At 41.1% G+C, this 17,933-nt stretch overlaps 2 protein-coding genes across 4 annotated transcripts in view; one reads left to right on the top strand and one right to left on the bottom strand.

The window, feature by feature from the left end:
- Positions 1–11,409, top strand: part of ME1 (malic enzyme 1) — a 191,225-nt gene extending 179,816 nt beyond the window's left edge. For both annotated transcript variants that reach the window (XM_074922748.1, XM_074922740.1), the window contains 3 exons: positions 1,364–1,537; positions 8,794–8,892; positions 11,062–11,409. In XM_074922748.1, coding sequence (XP_074778849.1) covers positions 1,364–1,537; positions 8,794–8,892; positions 11,062–11,220 — 432 coding nt within the window. In that variant the 3' untranslated portion in view covers positions 11,221–11,409. The remainder of the gene's footprint in view (positions 1–1,363; positions 1,538–8,793; positions 8,893–11,061) is intronic.
- A 1,680-nt stretch (positions 11,410–13,089) lies between these two features.
- Positions 13,090–17,677, bottom strand: RWDD2A (RWD domain containing 2A). Of its 2 annotated transcripts, none has more exons than XM_074922718.1 (2): positions 16,989–17,677; positions 13,090–15,294 (listed from the first exon to the last, which is right to left on the bottom strand). In XM_074922718.1, the coding sequence occupies exons 1-2, from the start codon at positions 17,184–17,186 to the stop codon at positions 14,617–14,619; spliced, it is 876 nt and encodes a 291-aa protein (XP_074778819.1). In that variant the 5' UTR covers positions 17,187–17,677; the 3' UTR covers positions 13,090–14,616. The 2 variants fall into 2 exon arrangements, with proteins under 2 accessions (XP_074778819.1, XP_074778829.1); XM_074922728.1 differs by having other exon boundaries at positions 16,995–17,677.
- Positions 17,678–17,933: the final 256 nt, after the last annotated feature.

Below are 17,933 nucleotides of genomic sequence, written 5' to 3'. Positions count from 1 at the left end.
TGCTGTGCCTGCTGTAGAAATTAATTCTCTCTTCCTGTGAATCAGGAATGATCTGGGGAGAACCTGGGTAGTAGTGCTGGCACTCGATGGTGCCAGCATCTGTTCACATCGAGGTGTTCCTCATCCCAGGGGAACGGTGAGACTCCATCAGACTTGCAGCTCCCTTGCAGCCCGTCTCTTGGTACTCCAGTGGTATCGCAACTCTGAACGTGCATGTAACTGAATGACACCAGGCCTAATATTCTGCTTAGCTGACGTTAAGCCATTAGCAACATGAGCCCTGTTGCCAGTTCTGGGTCACCCCACGGGCTTCAGTTCCTCCCCACAGCTGCCTGATGTGTGCCAGCATGGAGCTACACTTGTGTCTGAGTCCTGGGAAGAGATTTAGAGGTCCATGTAAACTGCAACATAAAATGAGTTAGAGCCAGTTCTCTTGTCCTCAGGACGAGTGATATGGTATAACTTGTATCTATCTGTACAGCTCAATTCTCTAATTCCCCAAAGCAGGCTGGCACTTCCGTACTGCCTGCTGGGACCAGTCTGTGCATGGTGCCTGGGCTCTGGTGGCAACAGTGCTACTTGACACTACCCCAAAATCTGCTGGGAAACATCCTAGTGGTTTAGCAGTGTTGGATGATCCCACACCAGTGGCCTGAGTTGGTGCTCTCACCCTGCTCAGTATATGACAGTGAGGGGAGCCACAAGGTCCCAGAAGAGGAGGTCCTATCACCAAGTTACGCTATAGATTGTACCGTGAGATGATGTTCCTGGGACAACGCTTGTACCTCTGTCATTCTGTTGAGCTGGATTGGGCACAGGGGCCTGAAAAGACTGGGACGAACAGAGAGTTCTGCCTGTCCCCATAGCTCCTCAGAAATTGCCACATCCAAAAGTGTAACATTTAGTGGCCTGTCATTTTTTTGGATGATCTGCTGTTGGGAAAAAAATCCAGCATCACCTGTTGTTACCATGACAGTATTGTCCACGTTAAAGAGTTACAGCTCCAGGTATATACCTTCTTCCCATGTGCCTTTCTGCTGGCATGGACACACAGAGTGAATAAGGAGTGATGGCTTTCACTCTCTCCTCCTCTAAATTGTGCTGGTAGCTTTTACCCCTGAATAAGCCAGCTGTTACTCTCTGACATGAGATAGTTACAGAGCATTGACAGTGATCTCTAGGATCATCATCCTGATGCTCTTGAGACATAACCAGTTAAGTAGCTCTAACACCTTCTCAGAAGAGACAGCAAATGAATGTAACCCAGTTTCCACAGTGGTAGATATTTAAAGGGATGTGTGAAATGCTTCAACAGCATCCTCATAACTAACATGCTTTCTTTGGCTTTCTTGTTATAATTCAGGGACGTGGCATTTTTGCCAGTGGAAGTCCTTTTGATCCCGTCACTCTTCCAAGCGGACAAACTCTCTATCCAGGACAGGGTAACAATTCCTACGTGTTCCCAGGAGTTGCTCTTGGCGTTATTTCATGTGGACTGAAACATATTGGTGAGGACGTGTTCCTCACAACTGCTGAGGTACTGTATTAAAAATGATTTCAATTCCTTAATTTAGTAACTTGGTAATAATGAACAGTTAAACAGAAATATTTAAACATTATCTTTTAAATTTGAAAAATAGTGCTTTCTGTGTAAGGTCTTTATCTTCAAAGTATGTTGGTTTTTATAAATTCCATTTGAACAAGTTATTTTTTAAAAGGTAATACTTGGTCCAAAGGTCATCTGACATAAACTTCACTTTTTGTTGGCAAGGAAAAAAGAGAAGGATTTCAGTATTGTATTATCACAGGTGAATGCACATATGTACAATTTGGGTACATGTGCACATAGGTTTGATTTTAGATTGAAAAGAACTATATTTTGATGTTGGTAGCTTTGGGGTGACTTTTGTGGGTGTTTTTCTTGAAAAAATTATTTTAATTTCTTTAGGCTTTTTAGCTTTTTTGCTTTTTTTTGAGTAAAGCTGTTGGCATCATTTTTTGTGGACTTATCTTGTCAACAGCAAAAATGTTCCATTGCCTTGTAGTACTTTGCACCACAGTTTGGCACAGTTGCCATATTATTCTTCCCCTTTTCTTTTTTATCCTTTTCTGCATCGATTCTTTTCTTTCTTCAGGCAGTTTTTTTGTGACGTTATGCGACATGTGATCTTTCCTTCTTTATCTCCGCTCAGTGGGCAAGAAATGAACAGAGAGGAAATACTTTGATTCTAGGAATCATTCACCGCCTACTTCCAGTGATTGTTCAAAATCTGACATCCACTGTCTTACAGTAAGACATGTAAATGCACAGGATTGTACCTTCAACATGTATGGGAGAAGAATCTGGCCTTCATTATTTTAGAATCCCTTATTCAAACAAAATAAATTACCAGCAGTGGTTGAAATGAAATGGTTAGCACCATTTTTAATTTATTATTTTTTTACAAAACAGTAAGTCAGTCTTCTTGTAGCTCTTTCTCACTTAAGAAAATTGTAACTTTCTGTGCTTTTCTGGGTCCACTATCTTTGCTCCTCATCTGCTATGGCATCATAGCACCCTTACCACTCCTTCCTCTGACCCTTTCCATCTCACCTCCTTCTGACCCTGTCCTGCATTTTCTGTCTCCTTCATTGCCTCTGTTGGTTCTGCCCTTGGCTGGCACCAAGAGCAATGTAATGAGTCTGACAGGACTCAGCTTCCTTCTGCTGAGTGATGTGATATCCAGTGATGTTCAAGCTCCTGGCTACTCTGCTCCCAGGAATGTGCTTCCAAGCCCATCCTGCTCAGAGAGAGCCAAGGCTCAGTACAGACAGTGATTAGAGAGCCCTAAGCAGTACATGATGGTCTGCCCATGTCTGTGCAAAGTCATTAAAAGCCTGTTGCTTTTAGGATATGGAAATAAGGAAGAAGGCCAGGTTCAGTTTATCAAGTTAATTCTAATTAACCTAGATGCTCTTCAGTGGTAATTTCTACCTAGTCCAGTTCATATAAATTCCAATCCACAGAACTTTATAAAAATGCAGCATCCTAATCTTTAAAGAAACTGTGTAAGCATGCTTGGGTAGCGTAGGTCACACAGAGGAAGCCTCAAAGCAATGCAATTAGCAACTATTATGGAACAATTAAAAAAGAAAGAGAAAAGTTGCCCTAATTAGCAGAAGTGAGAATGTCTGCCTGACTCAACTCTTGCAGCTTCTCTAAGGTATATTGCATTCCAGGATTCACACTCCTTCTGTCCTCTTCATGGATTAAAGGGAAGAAAATGGCCCTTCACTGTCACTCAAAGGCAACGTGATTGGCAGTATGTGATATGAAGCTTTCATAAAGGGTGAGCACTTGCACACTGCCCTTGCTAGGTTTCTAAAAGCTTTTTTTAAGGTGCATACTGTGGCATCTTTAAAAAAGTTTGCCAGCAGCTTGCCCTCTATAAGAAAGATATTCACAATTTCCATCTTTAAAATTAGTAAAAAGGCCAGACTGTCTCCACTGGCTTTAACCATCTTAGGAGGGCAATGATCCATCTCATAAGTCTTTGGATAATTATATCCTCCCTTTAAATCCTTCCCTGTAATTTCAGTTGGATATGGTGATCCCTCACTTGCTGGTCTAAACTGCTGTGTTAAACAGCTGTCTTATTGCATTCTAGAAGTTGGTTCATTTTGGTTTGGGTGAAATGGCTCCTATATATAGAGTGCTGATGGATTAAAGGTGACACATATATGGATTGAATGATTTTTCAAGTGGCAGTCCACTAAGTCAGAAAAAAAAAATCTGTTCTGAACAAAGAAACGTAACAGAGAAGTAAAATGGTATCAGAAATTGTGATGAAGCTTTTAAATCTTGAGGTAGAGGTTTTCTCCTGACTTTTTTTGGTAACAGTTTTGCTACATAATTGCTATCCTCTAGTAAAATGCCTAGAAAAGTTTGACATGTAAAAATGTATTTTTTCTTGCATAGAAAGTCCATGTTGGCAGCAAGATCAGTGGATAGCTACTCACCTTAACAGCTGGAGCTAAGAGCAGTCACATCTGGTCTCCCTACTTGTGTGAGAGGCAGTGTGTGACTGGGGCTTGGGTGAGCAGCAGCCAGTTACTGAGCAAGGCCACAGCTGATGGATTTCAGAGGAGTCTTTGCCAGCAGAAGTGTCAGGAGTGTGAAGGCCAGGAGGGCTGCGTAGGCCCTTAGCTGAAATTACAGGACAGAGGAAAGGCAAATGTGCTTTTTGTTTTGTTTCCTTGGCTTTTTAAATGGAAAGATAAAATCAAAATAGTTTCATGTGGGTTTTAGAACAGTGATTAGTATTCTCCATTTGAAAAGGAAGCACCCAAGATGCTGCAAAATTTAAAGCACCAAACCCATGCATTTTAGACAGAGGCACCGTCGCAGATTGTAGCAGTAGCTTACCTGAAAAAAGAAGGTAAAAAGAAAAAGCAGCCCAGGCTGCATGCCTGCGACTCCTGTCTTCTTTCTTTGCCACATCCCCAATTAAATCTGATAAAAGTCACAAATAGCTTATTGTAAGTACAACAAATTCTACTTTCAGTGTCCTTTTCTTCCTGCCAAGTAAAATAGAATGTAACTTTGATTTTGGACAATAAATCTAAGGTACTGTAAGTTGTAATACCTCTTAATTGCAGGCAATTGCTCTGTGATGACAAGAGACATTACCTACTCTTCTAAGTCCTACAAAACACAACAAAAGGGACAAGAGAATTACGAACTAATGAAATATTCTTGGCATGTGTGACCTGCAGTTAAGTTACGCCAGAAATAATCTGTTAAATTATTTAATTATAGAGAATACATCCTCCAAAAGCCAAAATGCCCCCACTTGCTTTATGCCATTTGTCCTGTCTTGACTGCCTTTCATTTAGGTTCTGCAATAAGGCTTAGCTAATTTCTCTATTAAAATTTGAATTAATTAGAATTAAAAACATTAAAATAGCCATACTGGGTTGGACATAAGATCCAAACAGCTCAGTATCTCCCTGTGAAAGTAATCAGTACCAGAAGCTGAGAAACAGAGGATAAATAAGGGGAGAATACAGATGGCTTTTCAGCTTCTGGCAGCCTGTACTCTATGGCCTTCCTGTGATGGAAATTTTATCCCTGCATGGATTTTTCTTTCATAAATGAGCCTAGTGGCTTTTTAAACATGTTTATACATTTGAGCATCTTTTGGCAATTGGTGTCACAATTTAATTATGAGTTCTGTGGGAAAAGAAACTCTTCTGTGATTTCCTGCTGTCTGATGATTTGGGTTCCCTATAGTGCCATGAGAAACGTTCACCTTCAGTTGTCTTTTGTATTTTCTGTCAGTCTTCTCTCTTTTTTTCTCACAAATCTATTTATTATTTTTTGTCTCCTTGTACAAAAAATAATGATCCTTGATATCCTTTATACCCCTCATGACTCTATCCCATTCTTGTTTGACTTAGGTGGAGCAAAAATGCATACTCTTCAAAGCAGGGTTACATTGTGGATTTATACATTGGTATAATTACATTTTCTGTGTTGTCCCTTACTTTCTTAATAATTCCAAATGTTGATTCATTAGTTTTTCCTCTGCCACCGAACTGATGTTCTCAAGGAGCGTTTTTCAGAGACCACATGGAGAAGATGTCATTCTCTTTGAAAATGCTTATTTCTGGTTTCATAGTTTTTAATTCTGTTACAGGAATATGTTAGGAGGAATAGCATGGCATCTATATAGTTAAGCTTGCTTCCTCTCCCACTTCAAGCACTGCCCAAATGTTTTGTGGCTTGCTTTCTATCAACCCCATCACAAAACGGAAGTATTCTACTCCTAACCTTTTTTTTTTTTTTTTTGTGATGCATTACACTAACAGCAACTTGCTTTTCATTTCTTCAGATTTCATCTTTCCTGCAGAGCCCCATTAAACTGTTAGTAGCAGAAATCTCATGTTGTAAGCTCCTCTTTACACATTCAGATGCACATCTTGTTATATCAAAGGGCTGCATGTAATTTTAAAACAACCTGGTTGCTATCATAGAAAGCAAAAACTAGATTTCACGTTGTCTTAGCTCCCCCTAGTGGGTTTTTATCTCTGCTGTATTTCTCAGTATGAGATTGAAATATAAAGAAATAATTTTCCTTTACTCTTTATGCTCAACAAGAGTTTAATCTCTTGTTGGTCTTTTTAGAATTTCCACTCCAAATGGAAAAACTTAACTACACCTACCAGCATGCTGGGTAGGTTGCAGAACATTGTTTCTGAACCTGAAGTTATTACAGTGTTTGCTCTGTAATTCAAACTATTTACATACTTCTACCAGAAAGGATGAAAGCCAGGCATCTCTTCTGATGCAGTCCTAGTTGTCTGCAAGCAGTCTACACATGGTCCTATTTCCCACATGCTACAGGAACTGCAGGAAGCAGTTTGTGCTCTTTCAAGTATCTTCCTAGTATGTTCCCTCAAAACTGCACTTCTTGCTTTCTCTTTGGACCATGTTATCAGTTTCATTTCACAGTGTTTTCTGGACTTACCTGGTGTTTTCAGAACCTCTTCCTGGGTGATACATGGCTCCACCAGATGCTATCCAGACCAGAATTTTCCTTCCATCCACAGAGTACCCCTACAGGTCACATCATGCAGTAGCATCCCTGCACTTCTGCATCAGTCAGTGATTTGGTTCTAATCTTTTGTTATCTAAGCTCTAATTGCACAAAAATATATCATTTCTCCGGATGGGAACACTAAGTATGTTGCTACATTGCTCTTCTATTTTGCATCAGAATGGTCTTTTGGAACACATCTCCCTGGCATCCCTTCTTGGTCCACAGTGTGTCATGGTCTTGGGAGGAAAGGGGGACTAGTTTCCTTTTGGATGAAACTAAACAGAAGGATACACTCTAGGAGCAAGCCTAATGTACTAAATATCAATGGAAACTGCTTATAAACTGTAATAAATTTCAGAAGTATGAGCTTGCAGTGTACAAAGAACCTCCTTTCCTTGTGACTCTTACATGTTCCTAGCTGTTTAAAGGGCAAGTGACATCCCCTCCCCAGAGTAATTTCCTTTCTGTCCCAAAGCAAGATAGAGAATTTTGAAATTTGGATTCTGCTGATGCAGATCTCTTAATGTTTTTTTGATAATTTGTTTTGAAAATCGTAGTTGAGAATGTTAGTGAAGGCAGCTATTAAAAACTGAATAAAGTCAGACCATTTTTAATGTATGAATTTTATGCTTAGTTTGCTTAGAAGGTATTTAGATTTGGTTCTAACTAGCAGCTCCCTAGAAGATAGAAAGGTGGGCAGTTAAAGAAATGAAACCTTCAAGTCTACCAAAGAGATTACAAGGTAGAAGACAGGTTAGTGAACTGGCATCAGCAGATTCTCAGGTTCAGCAAATCCCAATCTGGATCACCCTGAAAGATTATTTTCTATTTCAGATCCCCAAATGACAAATAAATTTTAGCTAATGATAGCAGAAATATCATTAGACCCAAAGGCAGCCCCAGCACCCTTTGCTTCTTAAAAGGTATCTGTTGCAGGAACAGAGAAAGTTTATGAAGTAAGCCCATAAGCAGACATTGCAAGCAGTTCCTCTCCTCACTCTGCAGGGAATGTCCTCACATCTCATGGTAATAGAAGGTTTTTCAAATGGCCAATGAGTTAAACAGTAAACAACTTCTGTGGTTGACCATATGTATTTTTATGATCTCATACAGGCTAGATATATGAGCTGGATATACAACAAACCTGCTCAGACACCAGTAATTTTGTTCACAGTATTTTACACTTAAGGGTTTCAGCTCTGTTCACTGCACAGGATGACTTGACAACTGTTAGAGTAACAGGTGCTTCTTTAATCTTAGAAGTCTTTGACCCTAACAACAGTTGATGGCTGGGATTTATATCTCACAGTAAACTATTTGCTAGTTTATGTGTGTCATGGACTTATTCAAGACTTGAAAAGTCTTATTGTCCGAGTGAGAAAAGGGCATAACACCCAAAATTTCTAGTTCTTGTGTAGCTACTCCTAATGATAAAGCTGACTTTAAAAAACACTGCCTAGGTGGATTAAGCAGTATCTGCGTGATTTTTTGAGGCAGAACAAGCCAGCAGTGTGCCCAGGTGGCCAAGAAGGCCAATGGCATCCTGGCTTGTGTCAGCAGTAGCGTGGCCAGCAGGGACAGGGAAGGGATCTTACCCCTGTACTCGGCACTGGTGAGGCCGCACCTCGATTCCTGTGTTCAGTTTTGGGCCCCTCACTCCAAAAAGGACATTGAATGACTCGGGCGTGTCCAGAGAAGGGCAACGAAGCTGGTGCAGGGTCTGGAGCACAGGTCGTACAGAGGAGCGGCTGAGGGAACTGGGGGTGTTTAGTCTGGAGAAGAGGAGGCTGAGGGGAGACCTCATCGCCCTCTACAGCTCCCTGAAAGGAGGTTGCAGAGAGCTGGGGATGAGTCTCTTTAACCAAGTAACAAGTGATAGGACAAGAGGTAATGGCCTCAAGCTGCACAAGGGCAGGGTTATACTGGATATTAGTAAGTATTTCTTTCCAGAAGGGGTTGTTGGAATGGGCTGTCCAAGGAGGTGGTGGAGTCCCCATCCCTGGAGGTGTTTAAGAGTCGGGTTGACCCAGTGCTGAGGGATATGGTGTAGTTGAGAACTGTCAGTGTGAGGTTAATGGTTGGACTGGCTGATCTTTAAGGTCTTTTCCAACTTTGATGATTCTGTGATTTCTTTGTTTAAGTGTAGATCACTGTCTAATAAAGCTACAGCTGCATCTGCATTTCAAGTTAAACATGTCTGCTTTATTTCTAGGTAATAGCTCAGCAAGTTTCAGATGAGAATTTACAGGAAGGTCGTCTGTACCCTCCATTAGTCACTATACAGCACGTGTCGCTGAAAATTGCTGTGAGGGTAAGTCATTTCAGTCTTTTGTGGCTTTTCTTCCTACACTATCTACATAATTGAGCGTTTGACTTGGTCAACTAACGCACCTTCATGCAAGCTGAAGCTGGTTTGCATCAATCAATCTTGGCCAAGTAGCAGTTTTAAAATTAAATTCATAAATGTAAATGTAATCCAAATACAAGAAGATATGGAACTATAGCAAGTGTTTATATCATAGAGCCCAAACTGTACTGTCCATCAGTTAGGAGCAGATCCCCAGGCTTACAGCCATGCGAGCTGCGCAGCTGAAGGCTTTTGGCCCTTCATGATTATCGGTTCTGTGTCAAGAAGGTAAATGTTGCCCCCTGTGTCCAGGCACTATTCCCTTTTGTTCCCATCCTTACTCTGGCCTATCAAAATAACTAACTACAGGGGATGCTTTTTGTTTGTGGGTCAGGTTTGGGTTACGGGTTGCCTGAGTGGTTGGGTTTTACTGGCAAATACAGAACTGATGCAGATGGATTTTCAGGAACTGACATAAACCTGCAGTTTCCCAGGAAATCTGGCTGCCCTGGAGAGAAGAGGAGGATGCTTTCAAATAATGTATTTATCCCAGTTCCTCCCTTGTTCTGTTTTTTTAGTTACTTTTTTCAGCATTTTAGGAGGTTATTTTGCTGGTCTTCTGTGACCTTTTTTGATCTAATTACTGTTTTCTCTCTTGGTCACCTTACTGTGAATAATTCCACTTAATGCATATTCTTATGAAAGAATAAGAGGGAGTCCTCATGTGTGAAACAGTTCCCCTAGCTTCACTCATTCTGTATATTTAAAAAAAGAAAAAAAAAATCCTTATCACATTTCATGTCTTCTTAGGCAAGTAGTAACTCAGTTCTGTGGATGTCAAAATGTTACGTAGATTCCTCAGGCTAAATCAAACTGTGTTTGGCAGAAACACAGTGATAGAAATTCCTCCTCTGCTTGTGTGTGTTATATAAAATACAAAAAAGGAGAATGTTTCCCAATGATTCTTTCTGCCTGATCTCTGTTGAAACTTTATTCCTGCAAATACCTGTTCTGGCTGGTACAGCCCAAGAGGTTTAGCGGCAGCCTCTGCCTTTTCCAGGGGAGGAACACTGTCAACATATTTTTGAATACCAAACGTGGAATATAAATTCAGACCTCATTCAACCATGATAATTAATCACACAGACAGACCCAAGCACCCAAAGTGCTTTTCAGTCAAATCCATTTGGACTTTAGATTAATCCTAGAAAGGAAGTCTAAATCTGGTAACTTGGGGTCTCTCTCAGCTTCTCACCAAGCTAAACATTTGTGTTTTAAAGGGGGAGAACTAAGGAGAGCAGGAAGGAGACTGTCTTGTTTTTATTCAAAGTAGGAGTGTTTGTCAATTTGCCAAATACAGCTTGAAGCAGATCTTCCCAGAGTGCTGCTGCATAAAAGCAGTCTGTCAAAATTCTTTTGTTTCATAGATGAATGTCCAGTCTAAAGATACACATTTCTCAAGTAGGTGTTCTTCAGATGTGAGAGGCTACTTTGATGTGTTGAGTGGGCTCCAGCCTCTTCTAAACTTCATTTTTGTTGCAACTATACTTGTGATGCATAATTGATTCACTTAGGTATGGTCTGGGTGAGGAAAAAGCAAGCAGATATTTGTATTTTCCTCAACAATCTCCAGAATTAAACCTCTGCATTGCCTAGGACTGATTTTTTCTCATGAGTTTACCTTAAGAATTATATTATCAAACTATGGCAAATAATAAACTTATGTACTGTGCAGGGAGCATGGATGCTTTGAACAAATCACACTTTTCTTCCTGTGCTTTGAAGAAGATGGTAAACCAGGGTAACCTGATGATGGAAAAGCAGATATTGCATCTCAGTGCTTGGGGCTTGTGGAATATTTTATCCACCACTGCACAGTAAAAGCTAAGATATTACTAGGTGAGGAGGAGCACTGTATTTGTAACAGCGACTCACTTAAATGCAAAACATCAGCCTGTTTATAGCCTTGTTCACTGCATAGTAGCCCAGATCCAGTGTGCAAATAGGTGACTGTCAGCACCCCAGAAGATGAAGTCTTACCTTGATTTTTGAACTAATTCCTAATTTTAAATCCTGTTAAATGTATTCAAATAGTTTACCAGCACTAATTAGGATTTTAATGCATATTTCTAGATCGCAGAAGCAGCCTACAGGAATAACACTGCCTCCACCTATCCTCAGCCCAAGGACCTAGAAGCCTTCATCCGCTCTCAGGTTTACAGTACTGATTATAACAGCTTTGTGGCTGACTCCTATACCTGGCCTGAAGAAGCCATGAAAGTGAAACTGTAAATATTTAATGAAGAATGAACAAACTAGCAGCACTTAAAAAGCATTAAAATATTCACAACATTTCTGCCTAGGAAGCCTAAGAATAGCTGATTTTTTAAGATGCAGAAAACTTTTTCTAAATTACAATATTTGGTTAGAAACTCGGATCAAGAAATCATTATTAACTATTCATCAGAAAATAAAAATTAATCTGAGAAATATATTTGTGTTGTTTGGTTATTTTGATTGTTATTTTAATTGAGATATCTGACACTATAGTTTGACAGATCTTTCTGTTATTGAAATAAGTGGTTGTATTTTGAGTTGAGAATTTTGCCAAAACTGTCAGTGAGAACTTCAGACAAACGGTACCATGGAAAGTTAAGAAATGCTTACAATGACTCTTAAATCCATTACAGGTCACAATGTAATTTGCATAAATTGTCAAGCTACTATTTAAAAAAAATTCCAAAACTTTAAACAACAGTAAGGTTAGAATATTTTCCTCCAACGAAAAGCCTTACTGCTCACTCCTGTGTGAAGCAATGGAAATTTTCTAACAAGAACTGAACTGCAGAACCTCTTGTTCACATCTAATTAGAATATTTTAATATTACTTACCTAAGCTGAAGGTCTGTAAATGAGTGAAGATTTCATTCCCCAACCAAAATAACTGTTGTTCTGATACGCTGCAATTGTTTGGCCTAAAGTTCACAGAAGTGCTTGGACTCCGTGTTCTTGACAAAAGGGGAGTATCAGAATGTTATGAATAGGCTTCTTTTTGACTATTTTCTTAGAAATATCAGTTACTTGGCTAGTGGTAGGGTTTTTTATTATTAAACCTAATGAATTCCTATAGTATTTGAGGGCAACGTATTTTTAAACACACATTGTATGTGAAAAACTATTATTCTTTATAACAAACTCCCAAGTCACCCATCTGACATCTACCAAATGAGTAACTATTATGGGGGGAGCAAACACATTTTATTATTTTTTTTATATTAATGGATTATTTCCCTTGCTTACTACTATTTGAACAGTCTGGTTAGCTCAGTTTCTTCATTATGGTCTTTAAAATAGTTTTTACAACTTCCATTCATAATTCAGCATGCTGAATATGTTCATCTACACACATAATTTCAAGATATATTCTTACTTTTTTTTAACCCTTTCTAATCTCTCAACGTGTTATCAAATGTGACACCTGGCAGTGACCCTTATCTTCTACAAAAAAGTGATTCCCTCTGCAAACCTCACCGGAAGCATCCAGGGACCTGCATTATTCTGGATTCATAATTAGCATTTCCAGAAATAAAAGTCATGGGTCTGCAGTTTTCCTTAGAGGATACACGATTGGATTTTACTATTGGTGTTTCTTCCTTTAGAAAAAATGAACAAACAAAGCTTGTGCTCAGAATAAAGCTTTAGACAGCTCTAACTCTGAACTGACCATCCTCCTGCACAGACTCTCTGACCTGTGCCGGTGGTTCCTTTTGCATTTCCTTCTGGTTGAAATCTCATGGATAAGGCCTGTTTTCTAAACCGGTTTGTTTTGCTGCTTTAAAGGAAAAAGTTTATCACTTGGCAACTTCCCAACAGGACTGAATGCAAATTGTTTAACTGTTTTTGAGTCATGATTGCACTCATACATCAATGTTCTAAAAAAACCCCTTAAGATTTATTAGTTGTTACAGAATTACCACTCCAAGAAAAATGTAATACACTTTCTGGACAGTTCTGGAAACAAAGTGAACATAAACTTTTTTTCTACTATCATGCTGTAGAGATTATCTTTACAAAACCAAAAATTAACTTTACTTGCCCAGCCCCTCAGTTCTGCCACAGCTGCAGACTGTAGGTCCTGCATTCAGAAAGAGGAGAGGCACTTTCTCCTTCATTGCATAATGGGAACCTGTCAGCATTTTGTGCCCTACTGTGCTTCTGGCCACAGTTAGGATCATACAAACAATATACTTACCATAGTGAAAGAATGTGTGTTAATCATCATTCTGGGCAACCAGAGACACTGCCATCCTCTGTATTTCAATATATTGCTATTATGAGAAGAGTATTAAAACACTTGTGTTTCATTTGCAATAATATCTGTTATTTTTGTAATTGTCAGCTGAGTGTACTGAAACACAGTCTTTAAATAGCTGCGGTTGAAATGGCCTCGTTTTTGGATTCCAACAGCCAAACCTCTCCAGCTCAACAGTAAGACTGCTTTATTTGCTTGGTTCCAGTTTTCGTATTAGGGTGCTCAGTGACAAAGTGGAAGGTGGTAAACTGCTGGTTCTGAAGGCACAGCTACTGGGGGCTCTGCAGTCTTCATTTGCATATTATATTGATGACTTTAAATATGATAATCCATTATAAACTGGACGACTGAATTGCAATTCACGACCTAAATACACACTCAGCACATGACCCCACAGGAAAGCGCTGCCTCATGAGCCATTAATATCACTTCCTGTTACAAGCTGCTGGAAAATTGTTTCTCAGTACTAATCTGACATAGAAAAGACTGGTAAAATTATTTTTATTTAAAATACAGTTTTTCCATTTTTCTGTATTTTACATGCATTTCCTTATGTAACGTAGGGGATAAACCAGAGGAAACACTAAACTCTGTGTCATCTTACACATTTTAATTTCCAAGGTGCTTGGCCTAACAATGTAAATATGCCATGAGTTGAGCAGCTGAAAAGTTAACATAACCAGACAGTAATGAAATGATAGTAAGAGGACTGCAAAAATTGTAGTACTAACAATATAATTGTATAGGTACTACCCAAAGCATACAGTGGATAGGGTGATATAGGCTTCTTTCTCCTTCCCCCTGCCCTTTATTTAAAAGTAAAACTTGGTCCTGTGGTTGGACACACAAGTCTTTGCATTTCATGGATTAATTCAATCAAGTGAGAGCAGTTGCTTTGTGAAGCAGTGAAAAGCACTGCATGCACTAACTCATGAATGTAGTGGGGAGATTTCCTTGAGCTGGGTGTGCTTTTGTATTGGAAACTACATTAATCTGTGACTGCAGCCACTTTGGTATCCCACAGCTGTACGTAGAAGTTAACTACAGATCTGTGCTGCAGCTTAGTGACACACAGCACAGTATAGATGAGGAGACAGAAGTGTGTAATTCAGGATACTACAGTGTGGGATGTGTATCACCTTGCAAGCACTTTGAGGCATGGCTCATAGTGACAAACGCCAATTTTAGTGTCTCAGAAAATAAGTAAACGCCTCTTAAAAATACGTGGCAGTTCAGAACAGAACCTAAGATTAACTACTTGAACCATTCTTGTCATATGTTAAAGGTTCCCTTTTCACAGTAGCTACCAGGCACAATATTTCAATGTTAGTGTCATCTCTTGCTGTCCAAAATGAGAACTCCTTACACAGTTTCTCTTATTTGTCTGAAAGTTTGCCTTCGACACCAAATAAAATCTGAAAAATATGTCCACTTTGATGTTGTTTCAGGAATTCCAGGAACTGGCCAAGATCCATGTGATAGTCATTCCTCAGGCCATAATCACCATGTGCCTGAAACTGTAGGTCTTCAAAAGCATGAAAGAGACGAAGATTATCGACATTTCCTTCCGTTTCTATATTCTCCACATGCTTGCATGAAATATGCTTCCAGTTGGGATACCTAATAACACGCCAGAACTCCTCACAGTTTTCTCGGAGTCCCTCCACACAGATGACACCAGGTTTCCCTGTTAGGCAGAAGCCAGTCAGATTTAATTTCTTTGCACAGTCAAAAATTTTCTTCCTCAATTCTTGCCTATATATATGATGGCTGTAGATCCACATGCGATGCAACGTTTCTTTAACTACGGCTTCTTCTGAAGCACTTTCAGAACAGATCTGACCATTTTCCAAGTAAGGCAGGCTGTTGTCTTTCACCCATTGCACAGCTTCATATATACACAGTTCACCTGAATCCAGAGAGCTGATGTGAGAAGTGAGACCAGTGTTGAGCTGCAGCTGTTGCTGTCTGTGCAGTGCGTTTGACCTTGCAAAAAGCTCAGGAGCTACCTGAGGATACATATGAGGCAGCAGTACCTGCAATTCCACTTTCACCTTAAAAACAGAATACACACACACAAACAGAAAATGAATCCTGCATCTATTGAAAGACATGGTAGATTCTTCTTCCCTGTCAAAGGCAGATTACGAGGAGATGACTGGAATTACTTCCCCTTTCCTTTTGTCCCTGTAACCCATTCTTTTGCCTGCTCTTCTTTTGTTGCACCATGCTGACTTTTGCAACATATCTAATGTTATCAAGGCTGCTCTCTTCTGCTGTTTACAGAAATAATGCCTTGGCTTGAAAAAAGGTACCCAGTTACCCCCCGAGATATTTCTAGTGCATGTTCTAAGCACATGCTCAGTGTTGCTACAGCAATTAACTACCAGTCTCCCAGAGTCAAGTGGCTTTTGAGAGTCTCGTCCCTGACCAAACCCACATCTCATCAATGAACTCAGCCCAGTTGCTGGATCTACCTTAGGAAAACAAGGCCAAGAGTTATAGCAAACAGTAAACTGTAAATATTGTATGTAAAGCATTAATATTATTTTAAGCAAGTATTCACCTGAACAGAGGTAGCATTCTCACGATTATAGGGGATAAAAAGATTTATGTGCATTTTAGGCCAGGGAAACCTCTAGATTATCTTGCCTGATATGCAACCATGGGCTGTTGAATTTCTCTTGTTTATTCCTAAAATGTCTTAAAATGGAGCACCAGTTCTTTGGATACTGAAGCCTATCTCTGGTCCAGGAACCCAAAAGGATTCATGTGTCTTCAGTGCTTGAGGCTGCTGTATACCATTAGGGGACTTTCACTACAGTATACAATCATATGATTTGTCCTGCAGAGAGAAGTGAATCGTGGTATGACTATCTTTCCAAGTCCCTTGACAATCTGCCATGAAACAAAAAATCTTCCCGCACAAGCCCTCGCTACACGGTTCATAAAACTTCTCTCTGGAGGCTGGTGAAAGGGTGCACTTTAGAAAGATATCTAAGCTTGTGCCTAAGTTTACAAATAATCACGAGGCCACTTCATTACCAGTAAATTGTTCTGATGTTTAATTATCCTTACTCTGACGAAAATGGCTTCTAGGTTGAGTTTGTTCTCAATTTCCAGTCAGTGCATTATTATACACTCAGACCTATGTTCTCCATGCAAGTATTTACATCATTAGTTGTCACGTGTAACCTTTTCTTCAACTGGTTATACTACCGAAACACCTTACCCTGTAAGTTTTGTTTCCCCATTTATAGGCTGGTTTTGTTTTAGTGTGTGTGACTATTAACAGTATTCTGCCGTTTAGGGCTATTTTTACATTACTGTGTAAAGACAAATCAATGAGGGGTAGGAGGGAGATATAATAGGGCAATTTTGCTAGAATAATTTAAAGTCCAACATATGTATTCCCATGCAGGGAGCATTGTCTTTGTAACACACAACTCACTGTAAAACCAGTAAACTTAACAACCCTCATGTAAGCACAGCCCTAGCTAAGCCCTTGGGAATGCTGTATGTGCCACTGATGCTGGCTGCCTATTCCCATCAGCAGTTCTATTAGCCTTTCTTGCCCAAAGTTAAGACTCAAATAAATAACAAGAAAACAAGACTTCTTTGCTAGTGTTGACTTTTCAAACAACAAACAGAAACTGGGTGTTTTTTCTACTTTTTTCAGGGCAGAGTTTTTAAGTGTGTGACCAGAGGGTAAAGAAAACAACACATACGAACACGTGGAAGTTCTCACCTTTGCCTCCCCTACATCAATAGCGATTGAATATTCGAGCTGCGGGGGCAGAGCTCCATCAGTGTTTCTCAGGTAGCGCTGCACGCTGGGCACAGCATCCTCATCCAGATTTATTTCACCTTTTTTGGGAAACATTGAAAGGAGCATTTCCACTTCCAGCAGCTGGAGCTCCAGGCATTCTTTTACTGCGACAGCCATTGCACTGTACTCTGCACACACCCGGAACAAGAGGCCTGGAGTCAAACCCCGGGGTTTAACACGCAGGTTTAGCAGACGACGCGCGACCGAGCAAGCCGGCCTCCGCCGGGACACCCCGCTGTCTTTTAAGGGCAGAATTTGATTAAGCACGGCAAGGTACAAAACGCGGGGAAGCTAGTCCCTTACAGGCGTGCTCCACAGCCAAGCTGCACAAGGGAAGGCGATGTGGCACCGCGGCCAGCGAGCGGCCGCCGGCAGCGCCAGGCCGCGCATGCGCGCCGGCAGCCTCACCTGGGCCGGACGGGTCTCAGCCGCCACGGCAGAGGAGAGCCGCCGCCACCGCCACCGCCACCACCCGGACCGGAGGGGGGCGATACGGCTCTTTGTGCCGCCGCCTCCCCGGCGGGGGCCGCTGAGGCGAGGGAGCCGCGCACAACCCCCGAGCCCGCGCCGCCACCGCCGCCCTCGCGCCGGCCCCCGAGCCGCCGCGGCGCGAGCCGCCGGCGGGCTGAGGCGCGCGTGCGCACGCGGCGGGGCGGGGCCAGGAAGAGGCGCGGCCCGGCCCGCTCCGCCCCCTCGGGCCCCGCTCGTTCGCAGGGAGCTTGGGCGCAGCGGCAGAGCCGCCGTTCTCCGCTACTCGCCCGCTCCGTTTTAAGTCCTGCGGTCGAGGCGTGAGTCCGAAGCTGAAGCTCCCGCCTGAATTCAGCTCTCTCAGCGCAGCCTCTCCCGAAAGCCTGGCGGGGAAAC

Source organism: Athene noctua, chromosome 1, assembly GCF_965140245.1.
Source record: "Athene noctua chromosome 1, bAthNoc1.hap1.1, whole genome shotgun sequence".
Taxonomy (NCBI): Eukaryota; Metazoa; Chordata; class Aves; order Strigiformes; family Strigidae; genus Athene; species Athene noctua.
The sequence above is the reverse complement of the archived record's forward strand: the minus strand, read 5'-3'. Positions and strand labels throughout refer to the sequence as shown.

Coding starts and splice junctions, on each gene's coding strand:
- RWDD2A (XM_074922718.1), bottom strand. CDS start 17,186: ATGGCTGTCGCAGTAAAAGAATGCCTGGAGCTCCAGCTGCTGGAAGTG. Junction 15,295..16,988: donor TTGATGTAGGGGAGGCAAAG/GTGAGAACTTCC, acceptor TCTGTTTTTAAG/GTGAAAGTGGAATTGCAGGT.